The 22,245-nt window shown below is 38.6% G+C and overlaps 1 protein-coding gene across 3 annotated transcripts; it reads right to left on the minus strand.

Moving 5' to 3' along the window:
* Positions 1-2,203: 2,203 nt before the first annotated feature.
* LOC125137979 (UDP-glucuronosyltransferase 2C1-like) lies at positions 2,204-19,908 on the minus strand. 3 transcript variants are annotated; one of them, XM_047799175.1, is made up of 7 exons: positions 19,625-19,908; positions 19,442-19,513; positions 16,297-16,445; positions 11,850-11,981; positions 7,656-7,743; positions 5,741-5,960; positions 2,204-3,236 (listed from the first exon to the last, which is right to left on the minus strand). In XM_047799175.1, the coding sequence occupies exons 3-7, from the start codon at positions 16,417-16,419 to the stop codon at positions 2,957-2,959; spliced, it is 843 nt and encodes a 280-aa protein (XP_047655131.1). In that variant the 5' UTR covers positions 16,420-16,445; positions 19,442-19,513; positions 19,625-19,908; the 3' UTR covers positions 2,204-2,956. The 3 variants fall into 3 exon arrangements, with proteins under 3 accessions (XP_047655131.1, XP_047655130.1, XP_047655129.1); XM_047799174.1 differs by having other exon boundaries at positions 19,442-19,908; XM_047799173.1 differs by lacking the exons at positions 19,442-19,513; positions 19,625-19,908 and having other exon boundaries at positions 16,297-18,731.
* Between the last annotated feature and the right edge of the window lie 2,337 nt (positions 19,909-22,245).

The raw sequence follows: 22,245 nt of genomic DNA on the forward strand, positions 1-22,245 counted from the left end.
AACAGACAAAACCAAACTGAAGCATGTTGATCACAGAAGAGTATCTTTGTACAGTGGCTTCACTTCCCTTCATGAAAGAATCATGATTTTTACCATCTGACAACTACTTTAAGGGTGAAAGTTAAGTGCATGCGATCACTGGGCCATATAGAGAGATCATATGAGAAGGGATTACCTCTGGGGGTATAAAAAGGTCGTCTCTGAGGGAAATTAATGGCAGGAACTGAATGTGAGAGATTAGAATCTCAGCCTGTTTGTTCAAGTTTAGAGTCAAAATCTAGAACCAAGGTAAAACCAGAGTGGGGTTCAGAAGCAAAGAGCCCGGGGAGGAAATGAAATTGAGACACCGAAAGGAAGCAGTTATTCAACATGCGTTGCAGAACTTACGGTTGGTTCTCTGTTTTATAGGCAGCAGACCATTCTAAGTCCCAACTGTATTGCTGTTTAAATATTACAGTTGACAGTCTCATCACTTTAAGGAATGGGGTAGATCTGAGCCTGCAGACGAGGAATTATTTTGGGTAGAATATATGGAACAAAACAGAAATAAATATTTCCCTCACGAAAGGCAAGCAAGTTTAAAAACCCTAACCTACAACTCTAGGAACCACTTTTTACTTACATAGAACTTGATTTTGTGATCACATGTGTATGTATGCATGTACACATGTAGCAAGTACGTGCATCCACCTATGAACATTTTCAATTGTCATGATACATTAGAAATTTGAGCCTGATTTCATAATGTAGTTATAGATGACTTACAAGTAGGTTAAAAATACATTATTTTTAGAATGTTATTCTAGCTGAGTAGGAAAGCCAGAGGTCCTCAAACTCCAGAAAAGTGTATTCTTTTTAAAACTCAAACTGAAAAAACAGAATTTATTACAAATGTTTAGCCTCTGCATTCCTAAATTTATGACCATACTGTTAATATATTTACCATACTGATTTATAGATGAGTCAAGTAGGTCAGTATTTGTGTTTAACAAAGCTCTGGACTCTACAAGATGGCATGTACTCATTCATTTGTCAGGGTAGTTCTTAGGAATAAACTCGGAAAATTGAGGGGCCAAGCTGTCTAAATCTTGACTTACTTAAACTCCTTTATGTTAACATCATTTGCTATTATGAAAAAGTAAAGGGTTATCTTGTCTTTGCCGTCAAATGACCAACGATTAAAACTCTAAAAGACTTTTGTAGGAAAGGACATCATCTTCTTGCCAGAGTAAATGATTTAGCACTATCATAAATCATTGTTTGATCACATGGATTAGATTTAAAACAGGCAGAATTAGGGCTGACAGTTTCAAAATTCTATGCCTAAAAGTATACTAACTACTTATTTCAAACCTCAGAAAATTAAGACAATCCCCTTTTTGTCCTCATTTCTCTCTAATTCCCCACTTTGGAATACACATATGTTTACCTTGTTCTTATTTTTACTACTATTCCCGTAAAAAAAAAAAAAATCAGATAAATGTCCAAATGATTTTTATTTTTCCTAAGACATTTTTATATTTCTTCCAAGATAATTGTATATTTGATGGACTTACGTGTGTTCTGACATAGGACTCTTAGGTCCATTTTGCTTGGGTTATAAATATCAAGGCCTCTAGTCAACTATTTTTGAACTTGGTTAATCATGATTATATTGAATAACTTCTGACATCATCAGCAAAGTATTGGCCAGCACATTGGAATAGACTTTTCAGAAATGAAATCAAGAGCATCTTTGTCTTTTTAAATGGAGAATTTGGAGGAATTTCAAAACAAAGTCATTGCTGGGACCTCCCAAAGTTGACCACGTACGGTCAGAGAAGAAAGAAGGGGAATATTCTTTCTTTTTTTTAAAAGAGACATAGTTGTAGTAGCATTGAATGGGTATTTTCATGTTCACTGCAGATTTCTGGCCGATGTGTCTTAAGAAGGAGGCCCGGTACTTGTGCCTGGCTTCATGTGTACAGAATAGTTTATAAGACCAGAGAAAGTGATGAGGTAAAAGAAAAGGAAGAAATGAGAAAACTCACCGACTTTCTGATTAAATGGAGAAATCAAACTCCCTTCTGAGAAGTGCCTTCCTCCCCTTAGGTCCCTGCAGTGTAGCTCCAAGTTTGCTTCTCCTGTTCAAATGTGTACATTATACGTAAACTTAATGTGAGAGAGAATTTGTAAAAATTAAGTTACTTTAAAAGGTTGGGTATTAAATTCCAATCTTTTACTTTATTCCATCATACCATTGATCATGCTAACTTATCAAAATCATCCACATCTCTGAAGCCATGGAGTGTTACAATACAAATGAAGTACTATTATTAACATCCAAACAAAGGACAATCTTCACATCAAAGACACAAAATAGTGTGTTGCATTTCTGGGGGGACAAATTCAAAAACATGTCATAGGAAAGGATGCATGAAATTGATGTCTGAAATGTGCTTTGCGGCAGAGTAGAAACCCTAACAGTCTCCCGACCTTCCTGGCTGGAAGGGAAGCTCCGGCTAGAGTGTGCTCCATGCTATTTCTTGTCTAGTTCTTTTGGAGAATATGCACTAATTATTTCATACTGGACCCAAAACTGTGGTACACATGTAGAAAATGTTCGGTATGATCAGTACGGAAAATAGCAGGAATCCTTATGTTCCTGAGGCCTCCAACAGTGCATTAGTTGGTTAAACAGAAAGCAAAATAAAGCAGTAAGTCCTTGACGGTAGCATCTTCCATGTGTTTATTTGTTTAGCATCTCTTTTCAAGGAATAGATTATCTTAAACCTTAATTCTAAGTCACATGGCACATTGTAGGGGCGATTCTTCGATGTTGCATGTGACAAAGCTGAGGAATGGACAGGCACCCAGAAGAGCAGGAGCGGAATCTGGTTCCAATCCATGGCCGAATGAATTCAGATGAACTCTGTACATTGTTCCAGATCAACCGGTACACACACAAACAAAAAACCTACTCTCTCTTTTTCTTCCTTGCAGTTTTACCAAACTTCCGGCAACAAAACAGGCCGCATTTAGTGACCAGAAATATAATCGTTGCCACACAGGCCAGCAGGAACCCAATGACATCCAGAGAGTGGTACTGGTACCAGGTGAGGTCGTGGGCTGCTGGCCGCAGGTGCTTGGCTCCTTTGTGGCGCATGACAAACTCGATCCAGAAGACCGCCCGGTCCAGGGGCTTCAGAGGTTGATCGTGGTGAATTCTTGATAACTTCATAGCATTCTCTTTATAGCTGAAATTGAATACATAAATAGCGACTTGAAAACTTTGTTGAAAACCTGACATGCCAAAAATTGTTTTGTATCATTATAAGTGTATGACCTAAGGATTAAGACACTGCATCATACACGGTATTCCCGAGGGTGTAGAATGCCTATGGACGTTTGTTTCCTCTTGAGCTATTTCTACCTATGCTGGCCTATCAGGTGGAATTTGTCGGATGTTTCACAGCCTCTGTAATGATTGGAAGTAGGGGAGAAAATAATTTCTAATTGGAAATAGCACTTTCAAGGTTCAGCAATAGGAATGTAGCATGTTCTCCTCCTACTCGGAAGTGGAGTCTTCATTTACGGAGACTACGGAACATGGAATTGTAGAAAATAGGGGAACAGCATGCAAAAGAGAATTGCGAACCAGAAACAGAGAGACAAAGCCTGTTTCCCTTTGGTTTACAAAAGAAAACCCAAGACAGACCTTTCTTAAGGTACAAGAATTTCAGGAATAAGTCCATGTGGCTATATCTCAGGAAGACAAGGAGACAACAGCAACAAAACCCCAAGACACGGAAACAAAATATTTGTCAGGTAAAATGTTGAAAAAAACAGACTCCTTCAGCAACACAAGGGCTGTACTGAAACATAAATGTCATCATTAAATCCACATAAAGAGCAAACTAATGCTAAAGAAAACTGGCAATTGTGGTGACAGATGTTCTGCCCGCTGGAAGCAGTGAAAATGTTACAGTTAAAATACGGCAATAAAAGTGATGATATGCCATTTAAAACGCAGATGGACTGAAAGTCCATAGACGACTTCATAGTAAAAGTCTCTCTAGATTGACCAACATTGGAAACACTAATGAATTCAAATCCTTAATATCAATATTTATTCATAGATTCATATGAAATTTTAGTAAGACTTTTCCTGCTTTTAAAGAAATATTTATCCAAAGCCTAGCAATTTTTAAACGTTTAACATATTTTTTTGCATGATAGATTGACTTGATTTTTTGGAAAAAGGACAACATAACAAATGTAATCATTCATTGCTGGGAATTTCTTTACTTATGATTACAGTAATCTACATACTGTACCAAGTACCGTGCAACTTATTCATCAAAATAAGTTTCAGCTTATCGGAAGCCTGTCCTGTTGTGTGACACCTGTCCACTTCTCCAGCTCCTACCTCCTGGTGACCACTGCTCTGCTGTTTCTGAGTATTTGACTTTGTATATATAAATATAAGTGATATCAAGCAGTATTTTTCCTTCTCGGTCTGGCTTAATTCAGTTAATTCACAATGTCATCTTGTCACAAATGACAAGATTTCCTATTTTCTCCTTACTAACTGGTAGTTCTTTCACATACACATAAAACATCTTTTTTATCCAACAGACACTTAGTTGTTTTCACATCTTGGCTATGGCTAAAGATGCTGCGGTGAATGTGGGCGTGCAGACATCTCTGCCAAATTCTGTTTTCTTTTCCTTTAGATATATACCCAGAAGTGGGATTACCGTACAGTGCAGTTTTCATCTTTTTTCTTCTTCCTTTCATGGCCCCACCTGCCACACGTGGAAGTGTCTGGGCTAGGGGTTAAATCAGAGCTGCAGCAGCTACTTTACTCCACAGCCACAGCAACACCAGAGCCAAGTCACGTCTGTGACCTACACCACAGCTTGGGCAGCTGCCAGATCCCTAACAACTGAGCAAGGCCAGGGGTCCAGCCCACATCCTTAGAGAGACAGCGTCAGGTTCTTAACTCGCCTAGCCACAATGGGAACTCCTGTTTTTAATCTTTTGAGGATTTCCGTACTGTTTTCCAGACTGGCTGCACTAATTTGCATTCCTAACAAGAATGTACTAAAGTTTCCTGCCGCCTATGGGAGCTCCCAGGCTAGGGGTCCGATTGGAGCCATAGCTGCCTACCTACACCACAGCCATAGCAATGCAGTATCCAGGCCGCATCTGCAACCTGCACTGCAGCTTGCAGCAAGACCGGATCCTTAACCCACTGAGTGAGTTCAGGGATCGAAGCTGTATCCTCACGGATACTAGTCGGATTTGTTATCACTGAGCCACAATGGAACTCCTCTATTTATAAATTAGCACGAGGAGATATCTGAAGAAATATTTCTTTACTGGTAATTGGTTACAGCTACATGTGGAAAGCTAAGTGATTTTTCATTTTTTATTTCTCTAGGATTTTGTCACATTGCCTAAATTCTTTATCATTCAATTTCTGCAATTTTTAAGAAATTATAAATATGACTAAAAATATGTGGGTCTTTTTAACAACGGCTTAGTTCTTTATGTTAATGTCATTGAGGTACTCTGTTACCCAGTAGCAGTAGGTGAAGCTAAATGTTTTCATAGAACGTGACAAAGTAAAAGGCAGTTGTATTTGATATTAACTATGTCCTGGTGATTATGCAAAATGAATCAATTAATTGAATGAGACGATTAATTCCTTTTAAAATTCTGATGTTTCTCAGAAAATAATATGTTCTATACTCACGAAGGATTGTTAATAGCTGCCTTCAAAGCATTGAGTAGGTCAGAACTCGTCATTGTGTGCAAGTCTAATTGAACAGCAGCCCCTTTAGCTTGGACACGAGCAATATTATCAAACTGATCACCAAACAGGGGGATTCCCACCACAGGGACCCCGTGGTATATAGCTTCATAGATCCCATTGGTTCCACAGTGAGTAATAAAAGCTCTGGTTTGGGGATGACCTAAAAAGGAAAAAAAAAAATCATCATTCTAAGTCGTAAGAATTTCAGAAATAGAAACTCATGACGCTTGTATGAATCAATCATTAATTCGGTTCAGTAACCTTGTCTGCATACTTCTGTGCCATCGGGCCATACATAAATTTCTAGAGTCTGTAAAGAAAGCAGCAATTGCATATTCCATGTCCAGCAGCAATTAGTGATTCCAGCAATTAGGTCATTCCACAAAGCTCAGAGCGGTCTAAGGGTGGAGTTAAACGATGGAGAGTAATTGCCATTGAAGAAGTACTTGGGGGTAAGAACACATTGATAAAAAGTGCTGAAGGAGAGTTCTCTTGTGGCACCGTGGGTTAAGGACCCAGCATCGTTTCTGCAATGGGTTGGGTCACTGCTGTGACTCGGGTTCAATCCCTGGCCTGGGCACCTCCCAACTGCTTGTGTGAATGGGGAAAGGGAAGGGAAACGTGCAGGGTTTCACCGTGAGAATGTTGGCATAACAGACTAGAAAGACAGACTTTGGCAAGTGCATGAAGTACTCTGGTTAGGAAAATGGGATTATGACCTTGATTTTTTGGTTTGTTTTTAGGGCTCCACCCAGGGTGTATGGAGTTCTCAGGCTAGGGGTGGAACTGGAGCTGCAGCTGCCAGTTTACATCACAGCTGCAGCAATGGCAGATCCGAGCCGTGTCTGCGACGTACCCCACATCTCAAAGCCACAGCAGATGCTTAATCCACCGAGTGAGGCCAGGGATGGATGGGTTCATTACCACTGAGCCACGACAGGAACTCCAGAGCTTAATGTTAAGTGATATGGAATCATTTTTAATATTATGATCAGTGAAATGGTTTATAGGTTATTTTCCAGATAGTTGTATTCCAGAAAAGAAGAGAGAAAATGGATACAGAGGATCAAGAGGGCACTGCACCAGAGCCTCATCTAAAGGTGTGCTCAAGTTAACCAGAGCCTGATCTAAAGGGGCGCTCCTGACTCTGAAGCTGAGACGGGAGGGACTGCATCATAAATGGGAGAAGCCTAGGTTCCATATTTATCTTAGAGCTTGACAAAGATCCTATCCTTGACCAAACTCTAGCCAGAATCCTCTATATTCCCTTCTCAAGGAGGCTCTGATTTTGGAGCGTCTGTACCTCTCTGCATTGCCCAGTTTTATAAACATCCTACTAAGGCAGGTGAGCTAGGTTCTCTGGGCCCTGCTATCTGATCCCCTTTAGGGCTGTTGGCTCATCCTTCACCTTCCCCCCAAGTGATGTCTGATCACCCAGGACTGCCTTCAGGAACAGTCCGATTGCTTTTGCCAGTCTCTTCCTTTTTCCCTGTTGTGTCCTCTTGGTAATTTTTCACCCAGTCAACCTTACACTCTGCCTTTCGGCTACCAATGTCCCACTTTTCCTTTCTGCGCTCAGAGTTGAGTCCAAGCCCTCTGCCTGACGGTTCACGTCCGTTGCAGCTGTAGCTATCCTTATCCCTGATGGTCTTGAATACAGTGTGCCTTACAGCCCATGAACATGTTTTTCTTTAACATGCTCCAAAAGAAATGGGAAGACATTACATGTCTGGGGCTTTTTTTGTTTTCATTTTTTTGCTTATTTTGAATACAAATTCCTCGGTTCTATTTGTTATCGAGTAATCATTCAGATTATTCCTTATTCAGTTCTATTTACTCTTCTCTTTGTTCTTACCAAGAAGATCATTCTGTGGAATCCATTCATATAGCCGAGTGTTGTCTCCTAAGGTTTCTGGCTTTTTTCCTGAGTACTTCCACACAACCTGTAAAGGGAAATGCCTTTACTCTACCAGAAGATTTTTAGAAACACACTGTATCAGAGTGAGGCAATTAAGTTAGAATTAATCTTGTTCAATGTCTCCAGGTAACAGATGAGCAAACTGAGGCCCTTAGTAATTAAGCAGTGAATGCGTTTGAACCATTGATACTACAACCATGTTTTCAAATGATTTCACTAATCCTCATCAATAATCTATCATGTAATCCTAATCAATAATCTGTCATCCTCAGGTTGATTCTCACTTAGAAGATGAAGAAAAAAATGATAATCTGTATCTGAAACATTACATATTGGTAACACTAGGCCACTCTGACAAAGTGGATTTTTCGAACCAAGTTTTCAGAGGCACGGGGTGGGGGGGAGGAAGTTACTTACCTCACAAAGAAATTATTACTGCTTTGATCTTCATTATATACTTGGAAGTAACATGGAATTAAGTTTTGTGTTGCCTTTTTTATTATAGTAAGATACACAGAATGATATTTATCACTTTAAAGTATTGTAAGTATAGAACTTGGTGGCATTAAGTACATCCCCAATATTGTGTGACCATCAGCACTATCTAGACCCCAAATGTTCTCATCATCCCTAACATAAACTCTGTGTCATTAAGCAGTAACTCTTTATTTCATCACTGGGTGCCTTATATCTCTTTTACCAGTGTAATTCCCAGGCTAGGACTTCTAATATAATGTAAAGTAGCAACAGTGAAAGTAGACATCCATATATCATTTACGAGATTAGGAGGAAAAAATTTCTTTTCTTTTTTTTTTTTTTTTGAGGCCCACACCCATGGCATGTGGAGGTTCGCAGGCTAGAGGTCCGGTCAGAGCTGTAGCCGCCGGCCTACACCGGGGCCACAGAAACGTGGGATCCCAACTGTGTCTGCAACCTAAACCACAGCTCATGGCAATGCCAGATCCTCCACCCACTGTTCGAGGCCAGGGATCAAGTCAGTGTCCTCATGGATGCTAGTTGGGTCTGTTAACTGCTGAGCCACAACGGGAACCCCAGGAGGAAAACTTCAATTTCCACCACTGAGTATGTGATAACCTGTGGGTTTTTCAGAAATATCCTAGATCATATTGAGGACTTTGCTTTTTATTCATAATTTCTTGAGATACTTTATCAGGAGGAATGGTTGGATTTCGTCAACTTCCTTTTCTGTGTAAGTTGAAATGATCAGTTTTTCCCCTTCGTTATATTCCTGCCAAGTATTATATTGACTGATGTACTTGTTGGGAACTGCCCTTGCATAAGTAGAATAAATACCATTTTATGATGGTAAATATGGTAAATAAACCATTTCAATAGTCTCGTGGATTTGATCTGCAAGTAATTTCTCGAGTGTTTTATTATCTATATTAGACATGACCATGAGCTGTAGTTTTATTTGTTTGTGATGTCTTTATCTGGCTTTTGTATCAGGGTGAATCTGGCCTCCTAGAATTATTTAGTAAGTGTTTTCCTTTTTTCACTTTTTTGAAGATATGAAAAGGATTATTTTCATAATTTAATTATTTAAATGTATAAAAGAATGTATCAGTGATGTTATCTCTCCAGGACTTTTCCTCTTTGAGAGGTTTTTGATGCTTCCTTTGTTCTTTTCTATTTTTTTTTCTTTTTTTTGTCTTTTTAAGGCCACACTCATGGCATATGGAGGCTCCCAGGCTAGGGGTCAAATCAGAGCTATAGCTGCCAGCCTGCACCACAGCCACAGCAACACAGGATCCGACCCATGTCTGTGACCTACAACAGAGCTCATGGCTATGCCGGATCCTTAACCCACTGAGGCAGGCCGGGGATTGAACCTGCGTCCTCATGGATGCTAGTCAGAATTGTTTCCACTGAGCCACGATGGGAACTCTGGTTTTTAATGTTTCTAGCTGTGGCTTTTTCAGTCTCACGATTGAAGTCTCCTTAACACTTTTTGTAAACCTGCTTTGGTGGGGCTGAATTCTTTTGGCTTTGCTTTGCTTGTAAAACTTTTGAGCTCTACATCAAATATGAAGGGGAACCTTACTAGGTAGAGTTTACTTCGTTATAGGTTGTTTTTTTTTCCTTGCATTATTTTCAATACATCATGCCATTCCTTCTGGCCTTCAGACTTTCTTCCGAAAAGTCAGCTGACAGTCTTACAGGAGTTTCCTTGTACTTCACTTATTCCTTTTCCTCTCTGCTTTTAAAATACTCCTTTGATTTTTAATTTTTGCCAGTTCAATTACAATGTGTCTTAGTGTTATCCTAATTGTGTTTATCCTGTTCAGGACTCACTTTGCTTCCCACACTTGCTTGACTCTTTCCTTTCCCAAGTTAGGGACCTGTTCATCTATTATGTTTTCAAATAAGTAATCTACCCCCCTCTCTCTTTCTCTTGTCTTTCTGGGGCCTCTAGAAGGCTAATGTGAATATGCTTGATGTTGTCAAGGAGTTCTCTAAAACTTCTCTCATTTCTTTAAATTCCTTTTTTTTTTTTTTTTCTGTTCAGCTTCAGAGATTTCCACTACTTCCTTTTTCAGCCCATAGATCTGTTCCTCTATGTTGTCTAATCTGTTGATGATTCTTTCTGGTGTATGTTCCATTTCAGTTATGGCAGTCTTCATCTCTGGTTTTTCCTTATGTCTTCTTTGGAGAAATGTTTATTTAGGCCATCTACCCCTTTCTTGATTGGGTTGTTTGTTTCTCTGTTGTTGACTTGTAGGAATTATTTGCGTATTTTGGAGATTAAGCCCTTGTCAGTGGCATTGTTTGCACCTATTTTCTCTGGCTCCATAGCTTATCTTTTCCATTTTCATGGCTTCCTTTGTTATGCAAAAGCTTGTAAGTGTGGGTAGCTCTCCTTTGTTTATTTCTATCTTTATTTGTATCCCCTTGGGAGACTGACCTAGTCAAACATGTGTAGAGTTATATACAAGAATGTTTTGCCTATGTTCTCCTCTAGGAGTTTTATGGTATCTCATATTATGTTTAAATCTTTGAGCCATTCTGAGTTTATTTTTTGTGCCTGGTTAAGAGTGTGTCCTTATTTCATTGATTTACATGCAGCTGTCCAGTTTTCCGAGCACCACTTGCTAAAGAGACTTTCTTTTCCTCATTTTATATTCTTGCTTCCTCTGTTGAAGATTGACTGACTGTAAGTGTCTGGGTTTACTTCTGTGCTATTTACTCTGTTCTGCTGGTCCATATGTCTATTTCTGTACCCTGCTGTTTTAATTGCTGTAGCTCTGGAATATCGTCTGAATTCTGGGAGAGTTAGACTCCTGCTTTTTTTTTTTATTTTTTTTTTCCTCTCTCAGGATTGCTTTGGAAATTCTGGGTCTTTAAGGTTTCCATACAAATCCATATAAATATTTGAATTATTTGTTCTAGTTCTGTGAAAAGTTTCATGGGGAATTTGATAGGGATCAGATTAAATCTACAGACTGCTTTGGGAAGTAGGGCCATTTTAACAACATTACTTCTTCCAATCCAGAAGCATGGGATATCATTCCATTTCTTTGAATCCTCTTTAACTTCCTTGATGAATGTTTTATAGTCCTCAGAGTATAAGACTTTCACCTCCTTGGTGAGGTTTATTGCCAGGTTTTTTTTGGCGGGGTGTGATTTTGAAGGTATTGTTTTTTGTGTTCCTTTCCTAATATTTTATTGCTAATATACAAAAATGCAACCAGTTTCTGAATGTTAATTTCATATACTGCTACTCTGATGAACTTATCGATCATATCAAGGAGATTTGTATGGAGACCTTAGGGTTTTCGACATATATTGTCATGTCATCTGCATAGAGTGACAATTTTACCTCTTTTTCACTTCAGATACCTCTTATTTTCCTTTCTCTCTTTCTTTTCTTTCTTTCGTTCTTCATTTCTTTCTTTCATTCTTTTCGTCTGATTGCTATGGCAAGGATACAAGCAAGATAAAGCAAGCTAGTAATAAAATAGTCTATTTTGACATTTAATTCTTTGTCTTTATAGTTCCTTTAAATTGATATTAATAACACCACTAACTTTTCCTACATTTAAGCACATTTTAAGGAGATCATCATAGAGTTTTAAATTAGCTACCCCTCAGAAGATAAGATTATCTGACCTTTTGTGGAAGCTGGGCAAGAGCTGATGCAATCATATTAGACTTTTCTTCTGTGAGGTTTTTGACCATTGACCCCAGAGTAAACAACACAACGCCATCTTTTCCAGAGCTTTGAACAAACTCTTCTAATTCCTGTGAAGAAAACAGTCTTTGTCATATGAAAGCTTATCGCTACAAAAAGAAGACGGTCACACAATTTTCTCCATGTGTCTGAACTATTAGAACAAGTCGGCCTTTTCATATTTTAACCATTTTTTGAGTATAAAATATGATTTGGAATCATGTGTTATTGAGCAAGTAAAACTGATTTACATTGGAGGTTTCTTGCAGCATATTAGAGGAGCATGCATATGTGTTTGTTTGCAAGTTACTGACATGTTATCTTCTGCCATGTGTTGAATTCTTTAAATGTATTATTTAACTTAGATGTATGGTAATTTTAAGAGGTCTGTATCTGTATACATTTGCAGATGTGATGGCTATCTCAGAAAGGTCGAGTAATTTGTCCAAGATGACACAGCATTAGCAGGCAAAGACAAATTTCTAAATTTAGCTTTTGATTATAAAGCCAATGATTATATTCAGTACTCTCCACTGCCTTCCAACATCTCCTCTACAATGCTCCAAAGGAAAAGCATTTGACTTCTGCTTTAAGTGAAATAGTTCTGGGGCTTTGCTTCATATTTGTCTCTCATTTTTCTGCTAAATTACTGTCAGTATAATGACCTACTTTTGTGGTATTTACTTTGTTTTCTAAATTTCAATTTTATTTTATTTCGTTTGTATTTGCTCTTTGTATAAGATTCCACAAACACACTTTAAAATGGGGTAGGCAGGTAAATTTCCCAACCAGACAAGTAATGCAGAAATAATTTTAATACATACTCTGAAGATGACAGTAATATCCTGGAAATATATGGATTTGCATACAAAACAAAAATAACATATTTAATCACAGTGAAGTAAAAAAAAAAATTCATTCCCATGTATAACTACTAACAAAACTAAGCCAAAGACAAAAAAAAAAAAGTGTGACCCTTGAAATGGAAAGACAGGAAATATATTTACTTTAAAGAAATGGCTCATACGATTGTCTAGGCTGGCAAGTTGAAAATGTGCCAAATAGGCCACTAGGCTGCAGACCTGGAGAAGGGCCACTCTTGTAGTTCAGGTCTGAAAGCTTGTCTATAGGCAGAATTCTTTTTTGCCTGGGAGAGTTCAGTCTTTTGTTCTATTCAGGTCTTCAGCAAATTGGATGGGGCTTACCCACATAATGGAGAACAATTTGTTCACTCAAGGTCCGCATGTTTCCATGTTAATGTCATCCAAAAATACCCTCAAAGTAACTTCCAGAATAATGTTTGGCCCAAGAGCTAGGTTCATGAGCCAAGAAAGTTGACACATAAAATTAACCATTAGACTGGAGATGGGATTAAGAGGGAGGAATAGAAGGACTGGAGCTCAACTTCTCTCCTAAAAACAACAAAATTCACAACTAAAGACTGAGCAATCTCCACCCAAATGGACTGGAAAGCCATACCCTACTCCAGAAGAAAAAGAGGAGGCCATATCAAGAGGTAGGAGGGGTGATTTCATGATATAAACAAGCCCATACCTCCCGGGTGGGAAGCTCCACAGACTGAAAACTAACTGGTTCACAGAGCCTCACCTACAGGAGTGAGAGTTCTGAGCCCCACATCAAACCCTCTCATGCTGGGATCTGGCACTGGGAGAAAGAGCCCCTGGATCAGCTGGCATTGAAGGCCAGCGGGGCTTGTGCACAAGAGATCTAGAGGACTGGGGAAATGGAGACCCCATTCTTAAAAGGCGCACACAGACTTTCACATGCACTGGGTCCCAGGGCAGAGCGAGGTCTCCACAGGAACCTAGGTCAAACCTGACTGCAGTTCTTGGAGGACATCATGGCAAAACAGGGGTGAACGTGGCTTGTTGTGGAGGAAGGACATTGGAAGCAAAGCTGTTGGGAATAGTCAGCAGCATGCCTATCTCTAGAGGTGGCCATTTGGGGGAAATCTGGCCCCACCTGTCACTCAGTGCTGAGAAGCCCCAGGGCAAACTACAATCCAGGTGGGATCACAGCCCCACCCCTCAGTAAACAGGCTACCTAAAGGGCCTCAGGCACACAGCTGCCCCTAATCCCATCCAGAGACTAAGCCCCACCCACCAGAGGGATAGGAATCGGCTCCACCTACCAGTGGGCAGGCATCAGCCCCTCCCATCAGGAAGCCTACAGCAAGCCCCCATACTGACTTCAGCCACAAGGGGGGCAGACACCAGGGGTAAGAGAGGCTACAGCTCTATCATCTAAAAAAAGGTCACCACACCACAAACCTATAAAAATGAAAAGACAGAGAACTATAACTCGGATGAGGGAGGAAGGAAAATCCCCAGAAAATCAGCTAAGTCATCAGGAGATTCTCAGCCTCCAGGAAAAAGACTTTAGACTCTCGATGCTGAAGATGATGCAAGACAGTGGAAATAAACTGGAGGCAAACATGGATAACTTACAGGAAACACTGAGCAAAGAGATACAAGATATAAAACTTAAACAAGAAGAGGTGAAAAATACAATAACGGAAATAAAAAATGCACTAGAAGCAGCTAACAGCAGAATACAGGTGGCAGAAGAATGAATAAGTGAGGTGGAGGACAGATTAGAGGAAATTACAAATGCAGAACAGAAAAGAGAAAAAAGATTGAAAACAAATGAAGAGAGTCAGAGAACTCTGGGACAATGTTAAACGCACCAACATCCGTATTATAGGGGTGCCAGAAGGAGAACAGAGAGAGAAGGGGACAGAAAAAATATTCCTAGAGATAATAGCTGAAAACTTTCCTAACATAGGAAAGGAACCACTCACTCAAATCCAGGAAGTGCAATGAGTACTATGTAAAATAAACTCAAGGAGGAATACACCGAGACACATATTAATCAAACTGACCAACATTAAAGACAAAGAGAAAATCTTGAAAGCAGCTAGGGAAAAGAAACAAGCAACATACAAGGGAACCCCAATAAGGTTATCGGCAGATTTTTCAGCAGAAACTCTGCAGGCCAGAAGGGAGTGGCATGATATACTTAAGGTGATGAAAGAAAAAAAAACCTCCATCCAAGATTACTCTACCCAGCAAGGCTCTCATTCAGATTTGAAGGAGAAATCAAGACCTTCTCAGATATAAGCCAAAGCTGAGAGAATTCAGCAACACTAAACCAGCCTTGCAACAAATACTAAAGGAACTTCTCTAGGCAGGAAAGAAAAGCCCACAACAGGGAACAAAAATGCCACAAATGACAAGGCTCACCAATAAAGGTATATATACAGTAAAGATACGAAATCATCCATGCACAATTATACCACCAAAATCAGAAATCATGAGAAGAGGTGGGTACAAATGCGAGACAGCGGAGATGAACTTGCAATTAAGAGAACAACAACTTAAAACAATCTCATACACATATAGACGCTTACATCAAAACTTCCCAATAACTGCAAACCAAAAATCTCCAATTGATACACAAACAAGGAATCTCTGGAGAAGAAATATATCTCATCGTAAATAAGTGCATAATCCACCATGAAGGGGGTCATTTGACATCATTCTTGGAATGATGAAGTCTTACACCTGATTCTGATTTCCTCTCCATCAAAGAATTTATGATAATTATAATGAAACAATGCCACTGTACAATTAAATGAAAAAAAATTAACCATTAGCCTATGTTTAAAGATGGATTGACTTAACATGTAAAGCTCTCAATCTCTATACATTTATTTCCAATCATAGCATAGTTTTCTTAAGTAGCTGGAACATATTTTAAAAGTTATGTAGACTAATACATTTTCATAAATAATTAATGAATTTTGAATAAGAAAATAGTGGGGACTACTTCAATCAGATGATAATACATAAATAAAATGGACACTACTATCCTATTTAATATAGTATAAGAGTCTAAGAGAGTCATAGACACTAATTTCTGTGTCCATGTTTTCTGCTTTAGGATCAAACACTATCAATAATTAGCTTGAAATCATTTCAAAAGATAAATGCTCAAAAAGGAAAATAAAAAATACTGTAAAGAAAAACTAGATTTCAAAAGCAATCCTATGGTTACCACAGGTGAAACAAACCATTAGGGGAGGGAATAATCGGGAAGGTGGGAATAACACACACACACTACTGTACAAAATAGATGACTACTGAAAACCTACTACATAGCACAGGAAAATCTACCTCATAGTTTTCCGTAACGTATAGGGGAAAAAAAAGAATGGATGTATTTATATGTACGACTGATTCACTTTGCTAGCCACCCGAAACTAATACAACATGGGAAATCAACTACATTCCAATAAAATTTAATTTAAAGAATTATTCCAGGAAGTAAATACTCAAACAGGCAAAAATAAGCACGTTTAAAGACCTTAGGCAGGGGCTTCGCAGGCTTGCAGTGCAGTCCTCCAACATATTCAAAATTAGGCAAGGAAGGGTGAGGAAATTCGAAATCCCAGGAGGTTCGAATCAACCACATTTCAGCTTTTCCCATAGTCTCACATAATGTGGTAGGTTTTCCTGGATAAAAATTCATAAAACATGAAAACGGGAAAACAAACTGATATTTAAGTAGGAATTGTTTTGTTTCACCATTGAAATTTCTAAGAAAAATCTTTAAAGAACAAATACCGGTCCCATGTAACCCATGAGAAATCGATTGTCTTGCCCCACGGAGATTACATGATAGTGAGATTGTGAGTGACCAAACACACATTTACATATGGAACAAAGCCCAAATCCTGCTGCTTTCTCTCTGTCAACAGTCTTTTGTCTTGAGCTAACCTGGAACCTATTCCATGCTCAGAATCCACACATGCTCAGAGTTTGCTGAACATGAAGCTCAGCCAGTGATTGTCAGCCTGAGTCTCCTCCTCTTCTGGAATTCCAGTTTAGTCTTGTCTTTATTGCTCCAGAAGCCTTGGATATCTTTAAAAAAGATTTTGTAATTTATCCATCTTTTTTCTTCATAGTGTTTGGGAGTCAGCTGCCCCAAGTAATTAGATCCTATCTGGAATGCAAAGCTTTAATAAACAGGGCGTCTCTTTAATAATAAAGGGATGCTCTCCCTTGGTATACAAGTTCCTCACAAGACTTCTTTTCTCTTTGGTGAAGATATCGCACTGCCTGAAAATCTGGTGGCAAAATATTTGCTATTCAGATATATTTAGCTGACAAACTGTACAAAGGGGGCTCTGTCCACTGAAGTGGAATTCAAGTGAACATGAACAGAGTAAGAATTCAGATTAGTGTCTTGAAATAAATTGTTCTCATTAGCTTTGAGTCAGATCTTTATTTCTGAATTTTATTCAGTTATTGTGGTATGGGCAAACTTACCTAGAGTTTTGGGACCCTTTCGAAATACGTATTTAATAACACCGATATAAGGAAAGCATAGCTCTCCTGTTTCTCGGCACATGACTTTTTGAATAGTCTCTTTGATGTGCTAAGTGTGCTCAAATGTTGATTAGAAAATGTGAGGGATTTGAACTGAGCGGGACAATCTTTCCATGTAAGAGACCAAAAGAAACTCTCGGTAATTCAGGGGTGTGATTCCCGTAATGGGAAAGGTATTCGATCTTCATTTCATACTCAGTGCATATGCCATTGTGAAGCCTTAGGGGTGTCAGCCATGGGTGCAATCTTATTCTCTTTGTGTGATGGTTTAATCCCACAGCCTTTTAATAACATTTTATTGAGATATAATTGATATGTCATATGCTTCTTCCTTTTGAATGAACAATTCCGTAGCTTTCAGCATATTTATAAGGATGTGAAACCACCCCCAGTATTCAGTTTTAGAAAACTTCCTTCCTGCCAAAAGAAATCCTGTATCCATCGGCAATGTTTCTCCATCTCTCTCTCTTCCCAGCCCCTGACAACTACTAATCTACCTCATTCTTTGTCTGTTTCAGAAGAGTCTTATTTCACTTAACGTAAATGAAATCATACACTAGGTGGTCCTTTGTGCTCCCTTCATTCACTTAGCATAACTTTTTTTCAAAGTTCAGCCATGTGGTAGCATAGATCAGTACTTCATTACTTTTTGTGGCTGAATGATATTTCTAAAAGGATATACTTCATGTTGTTTATTCATTCATCAGTTGATGTGGATTTGAGCTGTTTCCATATTTGTCTACTATGCATAATGGTGCTATGAGCATCCACGTGTATGTTTTATGTGGACACATGTTCAACTTTCTTGATTATAAACCCAGGAGTAGAACTGTGGGGTCATATTGTTGATCCACTTTCCTCCATATTAAGATAATATCCTTTTCCTGTTAAATCTCCTCTCCTGAGTGAGAACTCTAGTGTGCCTAACGCACTCTTTTGCTATAAAAACAATATAGTAGGAGAAGTAAAAAATTTGATTTGGATAAGGAAACTGTGAGAAAATATCTGAGGCTGGGTAAAGCATTTCCAAAAGCAATGCCGTATTTGATATGTTGGGGCATTGTTGAATACTGAGTGATTGAAGAGTTACTTACCCCTTTAGGAAAATGTGCCTATATTTAATTTGTTATTTCTTGTTGATATACTGTGGATGTTTGTATTCAGATACTGTGAAGTTAAATGTTAACTTGCCTATTTCTATCTGGTAGAAAAGATCATCCTCTAAATTAAGATTTGATTGCCCATAAGAAATTAATCATTCTTGTGTCTACGGTATTATCCTACCGTTCCTTTTTCTCCAGAAGTATTTATACATAGTCCTCAAAATTTGTTTTGAACCAGATACGATTATACTGGTTTTCTCATCACTTATTAGATCATATCATCATTTCATGTTCTGATTAATAATTATATAAGTTATGACTTATACTTTTAAAATTTGAAAACATATAGTTGGAATACATTGTATAATGAAGATCTGAAATCAATCCTAAAAGACAATATATGCCTAATAGAATATTCAAATTGATGAGAATCTCTAGTTGTATCCATATTGCTATGGATGGCACTACTTTGTCCTTTTGATGGTCCAATAATATTCTATTTTTATGTATGTACCACTTCTTAATCCATTCATCTGTCGATGGACATTTAGAGATTCTCATGTTAAGCAACGTCATAAAGAGAAAGATAAGTACCATATGCTATCACTTACAGGTGGAATGTAAAATATGGCACAAACGCACCCATCTACAAAACAGAAACAGATTCACAGACATAGAGAACAGAACTGCAGTGTCCAAGGGTGGCAGCATAGAGGGGGTGGATGGGGAATGATGGGGAGTTTGGGCTTGGAAGAAGCAATAACATTTAAAATGGAATAGCAATGAGGTCCTACTCTATAGCACAGGCAACCATATCCAGTCTCTTGGGAGAGACTATGATGGAAGATAATATGAGAAAAAGAATGTATATGTGTGTGTGTGTGTGTGTGTGTGTGTGAATGACTGGGTCACTATGGTGTACAGTAGAAATTGACACAACACTGTAACTCAACTATACTCTAATAAAAATAAATAAATAAAATTTATGAGTAAAAAAGATGTTTTTCTTCTACTTACCAAGCCTAGATTCTTCTTTCTCAGATTACTTTGATATAGTCCTCAAAGGAATATTCTAAGGAAAGGAATATTCTAGGAAAGAATCAGTTACAGTGTTATGTCCTATCACTAATGTTTCACTAAAAAAGAGGTTCTAAAACTAAGCACTAAACTGCTGGACCCAGGAGTAAGCAAACAACCTACTTCCAGCTTCGATCAGTCACGGCTTGATCCACGACTCAGAAATTGTCACCAGGGTGAGATTCCAGACCTTTAAATTTCTGCCCATTTTAAAAAGTGTTATGTCTAGAGAAATAAGCATCTGCTTCTGCCACAAAATGCCCAGGAAAAGATCTCAGTGGAACATGTTAACCTCGATTAGGTCATATGCCTTTTTGAACATATGACATATTCCTGGGCAGAAACCATCATAATTAGCTCTCATATTGTTTGTGAGTTGCTCAAGAAATCATTTCCCAGAAGAAATTGTGAAGCAATGCCCTAAAAAAATGAAATGAGAAGTAGCAATATAAAACAAGAGATTGCAAATGTAAAGGAAAATTTTAATTCTTAAGAAGAACCATAATTTTTAGTAGTATTTTCAGAGATACTACAGTTTAAAATGGCAAGAAAGAAAACAGTATGGAAATGCAAAGCACCACAAATAGAAAAAGAAATACTGAGAAAGAACAACAAAGCCAGGGCATTGACCTGTCTGATTTTCAAGCACTATTTTAAAGCTGTAGTGAAAAAAAAATTACATGGTACTAGCACAAAAACAGACACATGGACCAATGGGACTGAATCAAGAAGGCAGGGAAAAGAAACCCACAAACATGCAGGTATGCTCACCTGATACTTTGAAAGGGACCCAAAATATTCAATGGAAAATACAGACAGTCTTTTAGATAATTCTTGATGAAAAAAATTAGATATTCACTTGCAAAAACATGAAACTAGATCCTAATTTAACTCCCCTACAAAACTAACTTGTAATGGATTAAAAGTATAAATGTAAGACCTGAAATCATAAAATTCCAAGAGAAAGATATAGGGAAAATCCTGACATGGCTCTTGGCAATTTTTTTTAATATGACAACAAAAGCGTAAGCAATAAAATTAAAAAGAAAAAGTGAAGACTAGGAGTTCCCATTGTGGCTCAGCAGGTTAAGACCTCAACTAATATCCTTGGGGATGTGGGTTTGATCCCTGGCCTGAGTCAGTGAGTTAAAGCTCTGGCATTGCCATGAGCTGTGGTGTAGGTTGCAGATGTGGCTCGGATCTGGCGTTGCTGTGCCTGTGGCTTAGGCCTGTAGCTGCTGCTCCAATTCAACCCTTAGCCTGGGAACCTCCACACTTTCATGCAGGTGAGCACCCCCCCCAAAAAAAGAAAAGTGATGTCTACTTCAAATTAAAAAACTTCTGTGCAGCAAAGAAATGATCTATACAATGAAAAGGCAATGTATAAGATGAGAGGAAATATGTGAAAGGTATAATTTTGATACAGGGTTATCATCTAAAATGTCTAGGGATCTCATACAATTCAATAGCAAAAATCCAAATAATTCAATTAAAAAAAAAAAAAAACCAGCAGGAGTTCCCATTGTGGCACAGTAGAAACGAATCTGACTGGGAACCATGAGGTGGCGGGTTCGATCCCTGGCCTTGCTCAGTGGGTTAAGGATCCTGCACTGCCGTGAGCTGTGGTGTAGGTTGCAGACGTGGCTCAGATCTGGTGTTGCTGTGGCTCTGGCATAGGCCGGTGGCAACAGCTCCGATTAGACCCCTAGCCAGGGAATCTCCATATGCCATGGGTGTGGCCCGCAAAAAAACAAACAAACAAACAAACAAAAAATCTAGCCAAGGATGCCTATAGAGATTTTCCCACAAAAGAAATTCAAATGACCCACAAATACATACAAATGTGCTCAATTTACTAATCTTCAGGGAAATCCTTATCAAAACCACAGTGAGGGATCAGCTCACACCTATTAGACACTGTCATCAAAAAGATAAGAGATAACACACACTGGTGAGGATGTGGAGAAAAAGGGAACCCTCACAGACGGTTGGTGGTAATGTAGGTCGGGGCTGCTACAACAGAAAACAGTGGGGACGTTCCTGAAAAAATTGAAAATCAAACTACTACTGGCCCTCCCCACCCCCATGGTCACTGTATCATCATGTACAATAGCCAAAAAGTGGAAACAATCGACCTGCTTTCCAATAGCTGAATGGATAAAGAAAATGCAGTTTTATATACAGGAGAATATTATTGTGTCATGGAAAAGGGACAGCTACCATTTACCTCAAAGTGGATGGGACTTTAGGACATTATGATAAGCGAAGTAGGACAGGCAGAGAGAGGCAAACACTGTTTCTATCACTTAAATGTGGACTCTCAAAAGAAATAACAAATGCAGAAACAGAGAACGGATTGGTGGTTGCCAGATGCTGGAGGTTGGAGGGGGGGCACATTACCAAGGTAAAGACGATCAAAAGGCAAAACTTCCAGTTCCAAAAAAATACATCTCGAGGGTGCAATTTACACCACGATGGCTATAGTAAATCATACTGTATTGTATATTTGAACTGTGCTAAGAGAGTAGGTCCTAGAAGCTCTCATCTTAAGATAAAAACAGATTTGTAGCTATGGGTGGTGTCGAATGTTAACTTGAGTTACTGTGGTGATTATTTTGCAACACATACACATATCGAATCATTACGTTGTACACCTGTTCTGACACAAACTGAATTTAAGGTAGAACGAGAAAAATTCAACAGTTTCCTCTGCCTTTGAGCTACCATCTCCTGCCCCTCCCTTG

Source organism: Phacochoerus africanus, chromosome 10 (assembly GCF_016906955.1).
Source record: "Phacochoerus africanus isolate WHEZ1 chromosome 10, ROS_Pafr_v1, whole genome shotgun sequence".
Taxonomy (NCBI): Eukaryota; Metazoa; Chordata; class Mammalia; order Artiodactyla; family Suidae; genus Phacochoerus; species Phacochoerus africanus.

Bases quoted from the DNA above. Each gene is read 5' to 3' on its own strand.
- LOC125137979 (XM_047799173.1), bottom strand. From the start codon at position 16,641: ATGTGTGTTTGGTCACTCACAATCTCACTATCATGTAATCTCCGTGGG. The intron at 5,961-7,655 runs GTAAGAACAAAG...TTTCCTTTTTAG, and splicing joins TCCACAGAATGATCTTCTTG to GTCATCCCCAAACCAGAGCT. The intron at 3,237-5,740 runs GTGAGTATAGAA...ATTCAATTTCAG, and splicing joins GCAGCTATTAACAATCCTTC to CTATAAAGAGAATGCTATGA.